The 15,670-nt window shown below is 44.9% G+C and overlaps 2 protein-coding genes and 1 long non-coding RNA gene across 6 annotated transcripts in view; 2 read left to right on the top strand and 1 right to left on the bottom strand.

Moving 5' to 3' along the window:
- The window catches only part of lrrc41 (leucine rich repeat containing 41), an 8,490-nt gene extending 5,404 nt beyond the window's left edge, over positions 1-3,086 (top strand). The window contains exon 11 of the mRNA XM_025066012.1: positions 2,553-3,086. Within this exon, the coding sequence (XP_024921780.1) occupies positions 2,553-2,572 (20 nt within the window). The 3' untranslated portion in view covers positions 2,573-3,086. The remainder of the gene's footprint in view (positions 1-2,552) is intronic.
- Positions 2,999-15,670, bottom strand: part of arhgap39 (Rho GTPase activating protein 39) — a 51,537-nt gene continuing 38,865 nt past the window's right edge. Inside the window, exons 1-10 of one of the 2 annotated variants that reach the window (XM_025065965.1) lie at positions 10,944-13,258; positions 9,548-10,897; positions 9,099-9,263; positions 8,308-8,493; positions 7,749-7,962; positions 6,425-6,498; positions 4,652-4,851; positions 4,229-4,320; positions 3,961-4,130; positions 3,052-3,246 (exon numbers count right to left, since the gene is read on the bottom strand). In XM_025065965.1, the coding sequence (XP_024921733.1) occupies positions 3,052-3,246; positions 3,961-4,130; positions 4,229-4,320; positions 4,652-4,851; positions 6,425-6,498; positions 7,749-7,962; positions 8,308-8,493; positions 9,099-9,263; positions 9,548-10,876 (2,625 nt within the window). In that variant the 5' untranslated portion in view covers positions 10,877-10,897; positions 10,944-13,258. Of the gene's footprint in view, positions 3,247-3,960; positions 4,131-4,228; positions 4,321-4,651; positions 4,852-6,424; positions 6,499-7,748; positions 7,963-8,307; positions 8,494-9,098; positions 9,264-9,547; positions 10,898-10,943; positions 13,259-15,670 lie in introns of those variants that run through there. The other variant, XM_008338450.3, reaches the window with a different exon arrangement.
- LOC112488681 (uncharacterized) overlaps positions 5,382-15,670 on the top strand; it is a 39,086-nt gene continuing 28,797 nt past the window's right edge. For all 3 annotated transcript variants that reach the window (XR_003053023.1, XR_003053022.1, XR_003053021.1), the window contains exon 1: positions 5,382-5,627. This is a non-coding gene — a long non-coding RNA (uncharacterized LOC112488681). The remainder of the gene's footprint in view (positions 5,628-15,670) is intronic.

Raw genomic sequence — 15,670 nt, 5'->3', positions numbered from 1 at the left:
AATATGTAAAATCTGCTCGACTGATCCCCTCCTCACCCCCAAAGTTTTGCAAACACAAATGGAGAACCTTAACACTGCTCGCTGACCATTAATGCCTCTGTGCCTGCGCAACTTAGAAGGAAATCTGAACTTTTAAGTGCAGCTCCACCTGCAGCACAGTTTTGGTAAAAAGTGACAGCTTTACCTGGAACTTTCTTAACCAGGAGAGGGCGCTCCTGCTGTCGTCACTGATTCAACCTGTAAACACTAACACAACAGTCTCTCTCTCTCTCTGCCTCCGCGCCTTTATATTCAAACTGAGCAGATTCCGTAAAAGTGTCGAGGCGGTTTATACTTGTTGCCCCTCCTCCTTCCCTAAATGGGCGGGGCTGCAGCTTCCTTCAGGCAGTGATTGGCCACAAATGTGTAAGGAAGCAGGTAAAGTGACAAAGTAGCAGGACCTTTTTTTTTTTTAACAATGACACACATACAAACATCCTCTGTTTTCTTTTTAACAAGTTACATATATCACAACTTAAGAACACATTCAGTTCACACACTGTTCACACCGCGCTCAGTGTGAATCAAATTTACACATAAACGAGACTTTTAAAAAAAGAGTGAACGAGCCTCTGTCACAGTCACCTGATGCTGCTCCTCTCACTTCAGTCTGTTTGTACTTATTTATACATGGACTGTACAGAGTCATTTACACACGTGACGTCTGAGTGGGGGGTGTATCACACACACCAACATCACAGGCTCCTCACAGGGAGGTGAACCAATCAGAACGGTCGGATTACAGGAGGCCCATGAGCTGCGTTAACGTCGGTCTCTAACGACCCCTGGTGGTCGCTTCATTACACAGTGACGTTTAAACCATGACGTTATGATCGTTATTATCTCACAGCTACTGTTTAAGTAGTGACCACACCTGTATAGTACACACTGACCGTGTACAAGTACCTTGTACAACCTAAGTACCCCCCCCCAAAAAAAATCTATCCCTTTGAAGTTCAATGGTCTATTAATTCAACTCTATTCACACATGGATCTTGAAGATGGAAGCCTGTGTGTGTGTGTGTGTGTGTGTGTGTCTGTGTGAAAGCTTCACAATCATTTCTTCAGTTGTTTTTTACAAAAACAAAATCTAATACTTAAAAATGTACAGCAACAAACGTACAATATACACAGGTGCTTCATGGTCCACTGTCTCACACACACAGACACACATCTGCTTGTGTGTTGTAAACACACTGTGGCTGCAAACATTGTATCTGGGTGAGGTCAAATAAATATAAATAAATAAAATAATGTGTTAAAAACATAGAAAATGTTAAATATGACACAAATGTTAAAAGATGTGTGTGTGTGTGTATGAGGACAGGAGGACAGGAAGACAGACAAAGACGGGTGGACACATTCATGAAGCATCAGTGAGCAGAAAGGCCTGTTGGGGAGGGGGCTGTACGGGGGAGCTGGCAGCTGTGGCCATAACCTCATGGACCTGATATAGAAACTGGACCCGGCAAGTTCTGGTCCATTACTGTATGAACAGAACCATTACCTCAGTGCTGTGTCACAGCTTCCGATTGGCTGTAAGGTGTCACATGACTGTCTTTGATTCTGATGCTGCTGACATATTTAAACTCAACTGTTCAAGACTTAAAAATGTGATTTTTTTTTGGTCAAAACTGTCACCAATATCTGTGATTTATGCTAAGCTAAATGTGTAAGTGGTTTCCATAGCAACATCAGCGTCAAATCCTTGTGTGACATCAGAGGTTCGGATGAGGGACTAGTTAGTTGTTTTAACAAATGTTATTTTGAATGTACTGACTGAGAAGGTAATGAGGGTCAGTTACATTGAGAGAAGAGGAAGAGGAAGAAACTGGATTAGAATGATCTGGAAGTGTTGAGCAGTGGCGTGTGAGGCTACATCCACACTAGTCCTGTGATGATGTCACCATCACATTCTCCGTTCTATTTCCTGTTTCCACCTTCTCTCTTTTCTATTGGCTGGCCATTGATTTCAACTGGCTAATTATTCAACTCAACAAAAAACTAAAACATGTTTGACTGACTGAGTCTGAGGTCAGTGGTGTCTGTTCCCCTCACCAACATGTCATGTCCAGATGGGGGCAGACTTTGGCTTACCTGGACAAACCCTTGTAGCTTGTACTTAGTTTTAGAGTTCAATCTGATTATTATAATTGCTATTTATACCAAAGTGTTATCAGAAATCTAAAATATAAACTGGCCAGTTTTGTAACGTTAGACTAGAAAACCAGACAAAAGTAGTTCAGGTCAAAAACACCCTTTACTCTGTCCTCGTACTGTCCACAAACATGAAATACTAGGATAACTGTTCCCTCTAATTGACCACAGGTGGGAATGGTTGGTTGTTGCTATATGTGCCCCCTGTGGTGGACTGGGGAATTGGAGAAGTGTGTCTGACATGAATAAGTGGAAGTAGAAAACATGGAGTGTGTTTACTTTTGGGGGTTTTGTTTTTAAACAGAGTAGTGTGGATGTGGCCTCTGTGTGAAGTGTGACACTGTCGTCCACTGCAGAGGGTGGAGTTCCAGGGTGAGATGTGCAGCAGCTCCAAGAAGAAACAGGTGGAATTAGAAGAAAAAGAACGAGGTGAAACCAACAGGTGATGGGCAGACGATCCCTGCTGAGTCCTTCATACGCCACCCAGTGGATGTGAAGGCACACACAGCACCACATGGAAACTTCTCAAGTCCCACACTGGTGTTTGTTCCTTTTTTTTGTCCTGATGTCAATGTCAGTTGAAGACGACACCGAGAGCTAAATATAAAAAGAAAAGAAAAGTGTTTCGGTTGAAAACCTTGGGTGGACTGAGTGATCTCTGGTCTTTGTTGATCCAGGAAGTCGAACGCCACGTCGGTGATGCGAGGTATTTTCACCCAGCAGCAGCAGCATGTGTGTGTGTGTGTGTGTGATGTTCCCGTGATGAGCAGTGTGTACAGGCCTGTCATGGAGGAGGTTAAAGGGCGTGTAGAAGAGGCCAGGGGTCAATGTGAGTGTGTGCAGTTGGGAGCGGGGCTATAGGATACCATCCATGAAGCTGGTGTCCAGCCGCTGGATCAGCACCCGGATGAAGGACATCTCCTTGCGTGTGTTCTCAAAGATGACCCTGGGGTCGTCGGACTGGCAGCGCAGGCAGTTTGGAGCCATCACCATGGCCAGGTTGTTGACGTCCATCTTGGTGATGGTCACGTTGGCAGGTTGACCAAATACCTGCAAATATCACAGGAGAAAAAAATGTTGTTTTTAACCAGGACACCTAGCCGTCGTCTTTAGCCTAACTTCTGCCCACATTACCTGCAAAAATAAGTATGATTGTTTCAAAGCTCTCACACTATATACTCTATAACAGTCCCCAACCCCGATTTGGTCCGTAGGTCATTTGGTACTGGGCCACAGTGGGACACGGAGAAAAAATGTTCTTAAGTTTTACTAATTTGCTTCATTCAAAAAGAATCCAGTCATATCTCTTTACCGTTTTTCATTAAAAGATAATCTACCAATGCTGGTCATTACTAAGAGAATAAAGTCGAAAAGTCGAAAATGTAATGATCCTTCAACGTCGTTGCGGTATTACCGGTCCGCAGCAAAGGCTGATTCCGGCCAACAAGTCCTTCATACAGAAAAGGCTGGGGACCGCTGTTCTGTAATACAACCACTAAAGGGCAGTGTTGAGTTTTTGGCAATTCTCCCTAGTTCCACCATGCTACTCTAGAGATAGCCGCTCCACTTGGGAAAACACCGCCCCCATGATTTCCAGTGGTACTGCTTCATTTCAATTAATGGGGAACGCAACTGAAATGTTTCCAAAAATGTAGCAAATTAAAATGTAAGTCCTCCTATTGGTTCTTAGCATTGAGTACAATCTCAGCTTCAGGGTGCAGTGAGACTGGTGATGTCTCGTTAGCTTTCTGATCAAACTGGTACCTGTAGGAAGCGGATGAGGTAGCAGAGCACCAGTTTGTTGATGTGGGGCAGACCCAGCACCACGTTGACGGCAGCCTCCGGGTTGTCGTAGTGGTTGATGCACTCGTCATAAAACTCATGAGGGATGAGTGGCTCCTCCAGCTCCCTGTACCACAGCTTCAGCAGGGAGGCTGGGAGGGGGAGGAGGGAAGGTGGGAGTGAGAGTGAATCCTTAACCACAGTGTTTTCAAAACATGTGGCTTCAGAGACAGGAAGCTTTGTGTTCTACCTGGGATGTGGGGGTCTTCTAGTCCTGTGGGGATTTTCCACTGGTCCACCTGCAACTTCAGGGCATTCACCTCATCTATGTCACCTGGCACTCTGTGGGTCAAAGGTCATATGATGTACTCACTAGGGGTGTGTATTGGCAAGAATCTGGCGGTGTGATACATATCAGGATATAGTGTGTGGTGTACTGTACTAGTGTACATGACGTCTGGTCACTAAAGTACTGTTATATCATTTATTACAGTACTTTCCGGGGTGAATCGTCATCAGGGGAAAAATGTATGACCAACCTTTAACCAATAACATTCAGGAGTGTGGTCTATATTTAGAACACCAGCGTTGCTACAGTAACATCCAGGTTTTCCATGACTCGGCAGAATCATTGTTCACTCTGCAGCCAGTTTTGGTCCTCACTGTCACTCACCTGAAAATACCTTCTGTCTGGTCTCCATTGAGACCCAGGACCTCCTCAGAGAGACGGGTCTGCACCCAGGGCAGCTGATGGTCTGGATACCGCTCCTTCTGCAGCGCCATCACCTCCTCCAGGGAGGAGCCGAACATGGACAGACTGAAGATGGCGTTCTTGGCGTATTGGATCTCCTCCAGGCAGGGTTTCTGCAGACCCTGAGGACGTAAACACACACACACAGGAGGGTGGATGAAGGGCAGTCTGAGAACGTGAAGTGTGTGAGACCTTGGTGTGAAGATCACACACGGGTCGAGCAGCTCATTAGCACCAGTTGAACCACAGGCTCCTTAAAATGACAAATGATCTCAGTTGGTGACCTGCTGTCAGTCTGGCAGGACGGTGGAACGCGGCTCCGTGCCAATCTGCTGCCTGCCAACCAGACATTTAAACCTTTGGTATTTATCTGCTGCAGTGTCAAACACATGAACTCTTGTAGTTCCAGGTGTTTTCACCAGGCAGCGCTCAGATGCAGCAGCACTGGTTCAGGGCAGTACCAATTAAAAAAGAGTGATCACAAGGCTGACACAACCACACAGAAACAAACATAGTAATAATAATAATTTTATATATATATATATATATATATGTATATATATATTTGTATGTGTGTATATGACTGTAAATCTGGATTCAAGTATTTAAAAAAAAATTATTTTATATAACTATAATATATGTTTTTTATTTGTTTATTTTTTCAATACTCATTTAATCTCCTGATATGTATTTTCTCATTTGTAGGAAAGGTTTTAATCTGAGGCAGAGACCCAGTTCTGGTGTGTTTTTATTTGGACGTGGCCCCTTTAAGGGTCACATGGTGTTGTGAACAGGAAGTAGTTGGGAGTGAGGAGAAGCATGGCATCAGGTAGTGCTGTCCTCCAGAGCAGCCTCCATTCACTGACACCTCCAACCTGCTGAAGCCCCAGTCCTGAGGGTGAGTCCTGCGGTTTTTTACATGTTTGTTAGCATTATTTGAAGAACTGTGGAAAGTTGCTGAACTTTGAGCTGAATTTCTGTGAGAGTCTGAGAATTGTTTGGCAGTTGTTGGTGTTGTTTGTGTGGAGTTTGAATTGAAATGTTTCTACAACTGGCGGTTGATTTGTGACAAGAAGTTGTTTTATTTTGGTTAATTTTGTGATGAACAAGTGGCTGAGGTGGGAAAACATGTGGACTGTTGTTGTTGTTGACTGAAGTAGGTCAAAGCTGTGGTGTGTGGTGTGTGGTGTGTGGTGTGAGCCTCGCTTTTCTTTTTCTTAAAGAAACTTATTAGGTTTAAATTGTTGAGTTTGAACCTCGTCAACAAATAAGAATGATGAATTTTCAACGTGGCAGTAAAGACACTGAGATCTCTGTGAAATCACAAAGCATCTGAACGTGTTCTGGATCACTTCAGGTTCTAATGTCAGCAGTAAAGTTCTGGTTCTGATCTGCGACAGTTTGTTTTATTTTCTATGAACTACTTCCTGGGGCCTTGAGCATCGTCGTTGTTGTCGTTGTTGTATTTCTCTTCATGTTTGTTTGTTTCTTTGCTCGTTGCTTGGTAAAAAGTGTCTTAAACCATAGTCCTTGAACACAACACGACCTGTGCGGCACAAACTAAAGACACAGCTGAGTCTTTGACCTGGTCTACAGCACGACATTCTGTTTTTCATTTTTATTTACGTGGTGTAGGAGCTGACACACAATTGTAATAATATTTGCGAAAAATAATGTGGACATAGATTTTCTCACCTTCTTGGCTCCAGTCAGAGCAGCTTTGGTCAGTTTTCGGTGACAGTATTTAGCGTAGCTGCTGATGGCCACTCCTGCAGAGAAAACAGAGCAGAAGATCCATGAACCTTCACAGACCACGTCCCAGCTAATCTCTGGTGAGCTCACGCTAATGTAAAGTCACAGATTACGGAATAATCCACATGAACTTCATTTAAGGGCTTTGATGTCTGTTTAATATAAAATGTTAAATATTATTTTGTAAAATTCTAATTCTCCAATTTGAAATATTTAATTTCATCCAGCACACATTAAAAAATTCTACTTGTTACATACAGTATTTCCATTATATTTAGTATATTGTATTCCTCTTGTTTTTTTAACTGCCCTTGTAGGAGCAGCTGTAATACCAATAATTTCCCCCAGGGTATCATTGACATGCTACTAAATGTGGTTTTAAAATAATATAAGATTAAAATTGTTATTATTATATTTTCACTTGATATTATTTTTTGTCATTAGTCATTATTTAAATGGTAATCACGTGACATCCTCTAAGCCAATGAAGACCTTTAACGTGTCTCCTGCCCACACGGTGCACTCCTCATTATCCATCATGAACAGCCTAAAAACCTGTGGCCTACATTAGCCTCCAGTGGGAGTAGAGCATCCTCGCTGTTCTCCCAGTCTACCTGTGGAGGGCAGCAGAGAGCCGGTTCACTATCGGAACCGGTCCCACCTTGACAGAAGGACTTGTATCTCTCACATGTGTCTCCTCCTGCAGCGGCCGACACTGCAGCAGCTCCGGGTCTGCAGCTCATCGATTTTCTGTTCACAATAAAAGAGCAGTAACTGCTGCGTGTCTGTTCTAGATGGTTCTGGTCTGGAATTTCATCCTGGACTTTCCCCAAAGACGGGATTGAGAATGTGTCTGATCAATAGTCTCCAGACTATCAACATTCATCACGGTCTGCCCCGTGTTATAGACCCCGGTAAATAAAGTGTGGAGTGTGGAACGTCCCTGCTGGTAGTTTACCTTCTGACTTCAACAAATACACTGGTCTGGAGAAGTTGTTATTATTATTATTATTATTATTTTACCATAATGATACATTTTATTAATCTGTTTATTGATCTTTATTGAACACTTTTAACGCTGACACATTTCAGCACCAAAGCCCATGGTCGTATCCACTGGTCCATGGTCGTATCCACTGGTCCATGGTCGTGTCCACTGGTCCAGGGTCTACTCCTGGTATCGCTGCTTCCACACCAGCTAACCTTTCATAATATTAAAGTTATTCTAAAACTTGACAGACAGATTTCCTGCGTGTTTCCTCCTCACCCTTGGTGTCGTTGAGGGGGTCCATGTGTCGGTAGATGTAACCCTCCAGGTACGTGTGGAACCGCGGCGTGGGAGGGAAGAAGGCCAGACAGATGGCCATCAGCTCCCAGCCCCGCTCCAGACTGTCGTAGCGGAAGTTCTCGGTGGTCTGACGACACAGCTGTATGTAGAGCTCGTCACGGAGACCCTGGTTACTCCACCCTCTCACCACCACCTGACATGGACGGAGGGCAAAAAGGAAACGGTGTGTGTAAACACTGGGAACACCGCAGTAGTAGTAGTAGAAGTTGTAGTAGTAGAAGTTGTAGTGGTAGCAGTAGAAGTTGTAGTAGTAGCAGTAGTTACTGTACAACTGTCTGCCCCCCCCCCACCCCCCCCACTCTATCCTGTCTGTCCCTCTTTTATCTCTGTCTTCCCCCCCACTCTATCCTGTCTGTCCCTTTTTTAAGTCTTTTTTTTCTTTTTTCAAGTCAGTGAATAAGGACGCTCTGCTTGAAGTCTTGTGTCATTTCTTCAGCAGAGTTGAAGGTGGGGGGGGGGTGTTAGGGGGATGTCTGACCTCCAGAGCCACAGAGAAAGGGTCGGCCTTGGAGCGACGGTCGCCCATGTAGGTCTGGATGAGCTTAAAGAGTTCCACGGCCTCCTTCTTCACCCCGCGGTCTGAGGTCATGATCATAGGCTTCTTGATTGGCTCGCTGCTCCAGGCCAGCATGTTGGCGATGGAAACTTTTCTTCTGAACAGACCCTGAAACATGAAGGGACAGAGAAGAAGGAGAAGGAGGAGGGGGAGGAGAAACTACATCACTGCTCAGACCCGTGAAGTTGAAGTGTGAGCTCCGTCAGTCTGCACGGATTTCATTCTTGTTTCTTTGTCGAGTGCAGTGGTTTTCAAACTATGGTACATGTACCACTGTTGGTACTTCAGCTCCCTCTAGTTGTATATGGTGAAATGATTTTTTTTTTATTGGCAAATAGTGTATAATTGAGTGGTAGAAGGTCTCTGTGTGTTTGTGTGTGGCAGGTTGAACCAATCAGCTGGTGAGACATTCATAACCAGTGTCATCACGTCATGTGATGATTTAAAGGTCTGATACAAAAGGTTTAAACTAATTAGAAAAATCGTGACTTTGGTCAGTTTTCCACTTTTGTAAATGTTGAGTGTGATTTGTTTTTTTCCAGTTGGATTAAATGATCAGAGAGATGAAATATGAGCTGGAATTGATTAGGTCCACTAATGCATGATCCAGACAGAAAACTGGTGACATCACTGACAGTCTGAGGAGCAGGGTGATGTGTATGATGTCATACAAACATATTACAGTTGACACACACACAGACTGTCTTCAGTACCTGTGTGTGTTTGTTGAAGTGCTTAGATGCCCAGTTCTCGATGTCAGTCTCAGAGGACGGCTTCCTCAGGGTGAATTCTGGGAAGATGCCACAGCTGGCGCTCGGCATCATGTTCCTGGCATTTCGACTGGCCTCGAACTGGGCGCAGGCGCCGAGGTCCTCAGACTGACGAACAAAGAGAGGATAAAGAGAAAAGGTGGTAATCACAGAGACTGACGTGACTCTGGGTCATGTGATGAGTCTACTCTAGGGTGGGCTTCAACCTAACTGAGGGAAAATATTTGTTTTTTTTCTCATCAACCAAAATTTCCATGGCCCTCCTGCAGTATTTCTTTGGACCTTTAAGGGTCCACAAACCTCTGTTTGAAAACCGATGCTTATTTTTATCATATTATTAAACAATGACTCAATAATCTGTAATAATCCAGGCCCCGCAGCCGCAGCAGCACCTGTGATGGGTGGAGAAAAGGCTCCGGTGAAGCCAGGTTGGTCTGGACGGAGAGACTCTTCTCCAGCAGGGCCTGAGGGAAACCCAGGCGATCAAACGTGTGACGTTTCCAGTGGTGGCCGTCGCTCTGGGCCAACGCCTCATCCTCACTGAACGCCCTCACCACCGGCCCGGGCAGTGGCAGGGGCATCGCCCCGTCGCTCTCGTAGCCGTCCTTGGAGCTGCCGCTCTGGCCCGCTCCGCCTCCCTGACCCGAATCCCAACTGCTCCTCTGTTTCATCACCTGCTGGGCCTCCCACGCCAGTCTGGCCTGGGCCAGCATTGCCTCTGACGCTGTACCTGTTAGCTCCCCCTCTGGACCGCCACAGAACGCCAACTCCTGAGGGAGGGAGGGTTTTCGACTCTTTCGTTTGCGGTTGCCCCCCGGTGAGAAAGCCCCAGGACCTCCTGTGGAGGAGGAGGAGAGGGTGTGGGTCTGATTGGACGACCAGGATATGGAGTCCTCATAAATCAACCTCTGGCCTGCCTCTCCTCCCTCCCCACTGTAGTCCAATAGTAGTCGGGGGTCCCTGATGAGAGACTGACTGTGTTGCAGAGTGTAGGACCCCCCGTAGGAGCCGCTGTAGCCCCCTGTGGTACCGTAACGGAGCAGACGGTCAGCGGTTTTGAAGCGGGGGCTCGAAGACGACTGCTCCACGTACACCAGCTGTTTGACATACTCCTTCCCCACAGGACTGTACTCCAGGTTCTGGGTCTTCTCCGAACACTTCTGCCTGGTCAGAACCAGCTGGCCGTAGGGCGACTGACCCTGTTTGGGAGAATGATAGATGGGGGCCGAGGTCTTCCGACCCGGAGACTTGCCAGTGCCGTAGAAAGAGGAGGAGTCGGTGAGCTGCATGTCGGTGGGAGGCTCCTCGTAGATGGGGGGCGGCTGAAACTCCGACGGTGGCTCCTCATAGAGCGGGGGTTCATAAGCGTAGCGAGGCGAAGGAGGCTGGGAGTCAGCCGAGGAGCGACGGTGGGTAGCGGTCCCGCCAAGCTCCGCCCGCTTCAGGAAGGGAGACTGACGGCGGTCGGCGTAAATAACCGGGGAACCGTCGGGTTCTGAGGTCGGGTTTCCTCCAGAGGATCGTCTGGTTCGTGAGGTGGTGCCCCCTCCGGAGGGGACGGCGGGGTTGGGAGGGTCACAGGGGGAGTAGCCATTTCCCTGATGGGCCAGGAAGCTGGGTTCTCTGTCTGTCACTTTGATCAGCATTCGCTCCTTGGTTCCTGTGTTCCACCTGAAGGGAGAAGTTCTGAGAACAGAGCAGAAGAGTTCGTTAAAGATCATTCTTCTTCTCTGTCAGAACACCTAAATGACATAATGTACTTTATTATTATCTTCTCTGTCAGAACACCTAAATGACAATGTAATGTACTTTATTTCGTGGTATAATTTACTTCAAACGACTACATCTATTTGATGGTTCCCAGCAGCAGCAGTTGACCAGATGTGTTTAAAACCCTCCCCATATCAGAACCTTTGACTGGTTCTAGGTGTAGAACAGTTAACCAGCATTGACTTACAGTCAGGACCAGCCTTATTCAAACAGTGTTGAAAAAGAAATGGTTCTAGAAACTGGGGTGGAACCCAGGGCCCAGAGTTGTGAGTAACATTGTTTCTAATGCATCATTTTGACAAAGTTTTTTTTACTTGTGACGTCGTGGGAAAATCACAAAAACTGAAGCAGGAAATAACAGTTTTGAGCAGTAGCGCCGTCGTCATCATCAGTCACAGCATGGATTTAATCATCAACCAACCAATTCAAACGTGAATGAACGCCAACTCCAGTCATTTCCACAGTCACAGCCTCACTGAACCTGAGTTAAACGTCTGCAGCGTCCTTTTATTCTTTTGACGACAGTGTGGAGAATTCTGTTTGCTGCAGGTCACAGAGTGTAGAGAACTGGCAGACACTCCCTTAGAGTCACTTCAATTATAAGATTCATTTATTAATTAAAGAGCAGAAGATGATTAAAAATTCAGTCTGCTGCCATAATTTAATATGTGGCCCCTTCACTTCATCTATCTGTGTCAGTGCTGCTGCTGCTGCACTCTGTGATGTCACGCTATAAACACCGTATAAAACGGTTTATTATTGAACTGGTAAGGCTGTAAGAAACTATAGATACACTGAAATCTTGCGATATTTCATTTCATAATACCATATCAATATTGTCCGTCAGTGTAATGATATTTTATTTCCAATTCCCAGTCAAATATTCCTGGTGTTGTTCATTTTCTTTTTCTTTTATTACTTTTGATTCCAAATGTAGATCCCTCTGTTCCAGTGTTAGTGACCTGTTAAGATGGAACAGCATTGAGTCTTTACTGTGATGACACTGACTACAGTTACAGTTATTGCAGTAAATCGCAGTATATCGTATTGTTGCCTATGTATCGTGACACGTTATTGTCAAATTCTTGCCAACTCACTGCAGTATAATTCCACACTGAGCATTAAAAAAAACATCTTAAATAAACTGCAGCTACTGTATTTGACCAAGTCTTCCCAACTTTAAAGAGTGGCTGTTCCGCTGCCTCGGCTCTTCTCGCTCTCAGTTCCATTCACTGATGCAGGGATGCTGCCACAGCTAACGAGCTAACTAATGACCAAACAACAGCAGCCGTTGGCAGCGACGGACCTTCACTGCACCGCACCTCAGTGAGTGGAGCCTCACAAACTGCCTGTTTGTCAGAGGAACACAAGAAGGAGGGGGGAGGGAGGGCAGAGGGAGGGTAAACAAGTGGAGAATTCCTCCAGAGGGAGGGAAGTGTGAAAATCGATTGCAGCTATGACCAGCCTCCATTTTCAAACGGTTCCCTTTCCTGCCCTCCCCAGGGCAACCGTTCAAAGGTGGCACTGGAAGTGTTTGTGTACCAGAGGGTATTCATATGCGTGTGTGTGTGAGAAACAAAGAGGGGAAGGATCCACCATCACAGCCTCGGCGGGCTGCTCTTCACATTCCGTCTTCCCTCCTTCCTCCGTCCTCCGTCCTCCTCTTGTTCTCCTCCCTTCAGAGAGTGTCGATCAGTTTCTCATTTTCTCTGCACCGATCTTTTCTCTCTCTGTCTTTCTCCAGTTATTCTTACATTATTCATGATTATTTGACCTTCAAATCAATCCACACACTGCCTGCCTCCTCCCATCCGTCTCCATCTGTCTCCGTCCCCTCAGCACCAGCCTCCTCCTCCTCTTCCCTGTGAATTTTTACTCCAACCACAAACTTGATTTGTACCTGTGTGTACCTCACATACCTGTGCGTACACACAGAAGTATTTCCGGGTTATAATCAAGTGTTGGAACACCTTGATGATGTCATCGGTCAAGTTTGATGACATCACTGAGTCTATGGGGACACTTTAGGTCTGTGCCGAGTGTGAGCAGTTCAGTTTTTGAATTTTGAATTCCAAATATTTGGGATAAAACTGCAGTACTGAGTCAACAGGTACTCCTGGGAAATACCTCATTAAAACCATTGCATTAAAAGTAAAATGTACATTGATTTTTTTTTTTGAGACTTCTGACAGTGGACAGTGGTCTCCACTAACTCAAACTTAAGTACCACATAATGTTTTTCAGTTTTCAAACTTTTTCACAGTAAAATATATAAAAGCCTCATTCCTATGAATATTTAACTTATAACCACTGACAGTCGTTTTGGTAATCCATCTTTTTTGATATTTAACTTATAACCACTGACAGTCGATTTGGTAATCCATCTTTTTTATCTTTAAACTATTGGTCTGTTTGAGTTTGGTTGGATTTTTAGTTGTTTTTTTGTTTTTGTTTGACTAAAATATTTTTGCAATGTTTTTGCTAAATCTTAGCAACTTGTAGGCTAACGGCTGTGGCACTGATTTGTGGTTTATAGTTTTAAGAAATTTTGTTTAAAAACAACTTGAAACATGGTTCTAAACACACAGGCCGTTCATCTTAAACTCCCCGTCGTCTGAACTGACTGTCAGATCACACACAGTTCACACCACATGGCAGAGTGAATAAACTGAAGCTTGTGGACGTGTGAGTGAAGAAGCAGAAGAATGAGAGAGTCGGGAGACACTTCACACAGAAACGGGTGACAGCAGATCTACCAGCCATCTGGACTGACAGTCTGCAGCTGTGTACACACACACACACACACACACACACACACAGTGAGGGTGCGTTCAGGATCAAAAGCTCTTCTGAAAGTCTTCTCAGGGCCCAGTTTCTGATAAGACTTTGTTCACCATAAATAATTCCCTTTGACATAAGGAGTCACAGCAGAGACGCTGGAACTCCAGGGTGAAGTCAAGTGGTTTATTATGTATTTATTGAATCTAAAAACTACAGATTCAGGATCTTGTCTGGATCTCTAAAAAAATCTATTTTTCTGTAATCACAAAGTGGAATTTAACTAGGGATGTCCGATATTCACTTTTTGCCGATATTGTCCCTACACTTAATTTTGGATTCCAATATTAAGGTAGCCCCGCCCACTTCTTGTGTACAGTCTACGATGTTGGCCTGAGGAGCTGGTTGGTCCTCCTGTGTGAAGAACGTGACCTTTGTTTACGCCTGGCTGTGTCCGTCTCTATGACGACCCAGATTCAGTGAGATTGAACTGGTTCACATCTCAGATCGCATGTGGGAAGTCAATCATTGGTACAGGATCAGGTGACCTTGGCTGTGCTGTGTCTGTCTGTGTGTGTGTGTGTGTGTTGCAGTGATTAGTGACTGACACTTACTTAGACATGAAGGGTGTTAAAGCAGACACTTTTAAACCGCTGCACACACACAGAGTGAGTGCTGTGTGAAATAACTGCAGGACATTTTCTGCACTAACTGCTGATGATGAATCATCTGTGTGTGACGACACCTTCACTGCCGTTAATTCTCCCTCCTCTTCATCCTCACCCCTGTCCCTCCATCCTCTCCACCTTTGTCGTTCCTTCATTTGTCCCTACAACACCCCCTTTAATGGGATCCAGTGTGTACACGCACACTCGTGTGTGTGTGTGTGTGTGTGTGTAGAGCTGTATGCAGGTCAATAACTCCCATCTGTCATACAGGAAGCTGTGTGAACCCTAACAAATGACCTGCCCTGTTTCTCCTCAGCCTCTGCAGACGCTCTGCCTGTTCTAACCAAGAGCTGCAGATGAAGGAACACAAAGGTGTTCCAGATTGCTATAATGCGGTGCAGTTACAAAGGCATTTATAGCCAACGATGCCGAGGTTAAATATTTTAGAAAATTACACCAGAGGTCTCTTGAGGTTCAGCGTTATATTTCTTGATCTTGTTAAATGTGCTCACAAACAGCACACACAGAACTGGAGTTAATGAACCACACAGGCACAGAGGCATTAATAGTCAGCTTCTGTAGAAATGCTGGTGGAAAATATAGATACGCTGATACATCCCGATATTTCATTTCACGATACCATATCGTTATTCTCCATCAGTGTATTGATTTTTTTATCACCAATTTCCAGTCAGATATTCCTGTGCTGTTGGTTCATTTTATTTTTCATTTCTTTCTTCTCTAGTCATTCCAAATGTAGATCCCTCTGTTCCAAGGTTAGTGACCTGATGTTAAGATGGAACAGCATTGTGTCAAAGTTAAAAAGAAAAAAAAAAGAGTCAATATATCGCCGTGTCCTAGTATCGCAATATATTGTATCGTGACACGTATCATATCGTCGTAGTCATTATCCTCTGATGTAGTTATTCTGGCCTGACAGACTGAACAGTCCACTGTTACTGACTACAGTAGATGTGAAATGCGACCAAACTGTGATCAGTTCAGTATTCTGTTCCAGCCCTCTGTTCCAAGGTTAGTGACCTGATTTTAAGATGTGAAAGTCTGTTCCAAACACTGTCCTTCAGTGACAGCTGTCACAGACATAAAAAGCCATAAAAGAAAAACTCTCTACTGAAGTGTTCTTTTTATAGTTCATTCAACAGAAATAAATAAACATCAAAGTAGGAAATAACCAGTTAGAAAAACACCAGATCCAAACAAGTTGTTTGAAACACAGTATTAGGCCGTGTCCCCGACTCCACCTGGACCAACCTCCACTGCCATATTCTGGTTTATGTG

This window comes from Cynoglossus semilaevis, chromosome 2 (genome assembly GCF_000523025.1).
Source record: "Cynoglossus semilaevis isolate Cse_v1.0 chromosome 2, Cse_v1.0, whole genome shotgun sequence".
Taxonomy (NCBI): domain Eukaryota; kingdom Metazoa; phylum Chordata; class Actinopteri; order Pleuronectiformes; family Cynoglossidae; genus Cynoglossus; species Cynoglossus semilaevis.
This window is presented reverse-complemented; position numbering and strand designations above follow the sequence as displayed.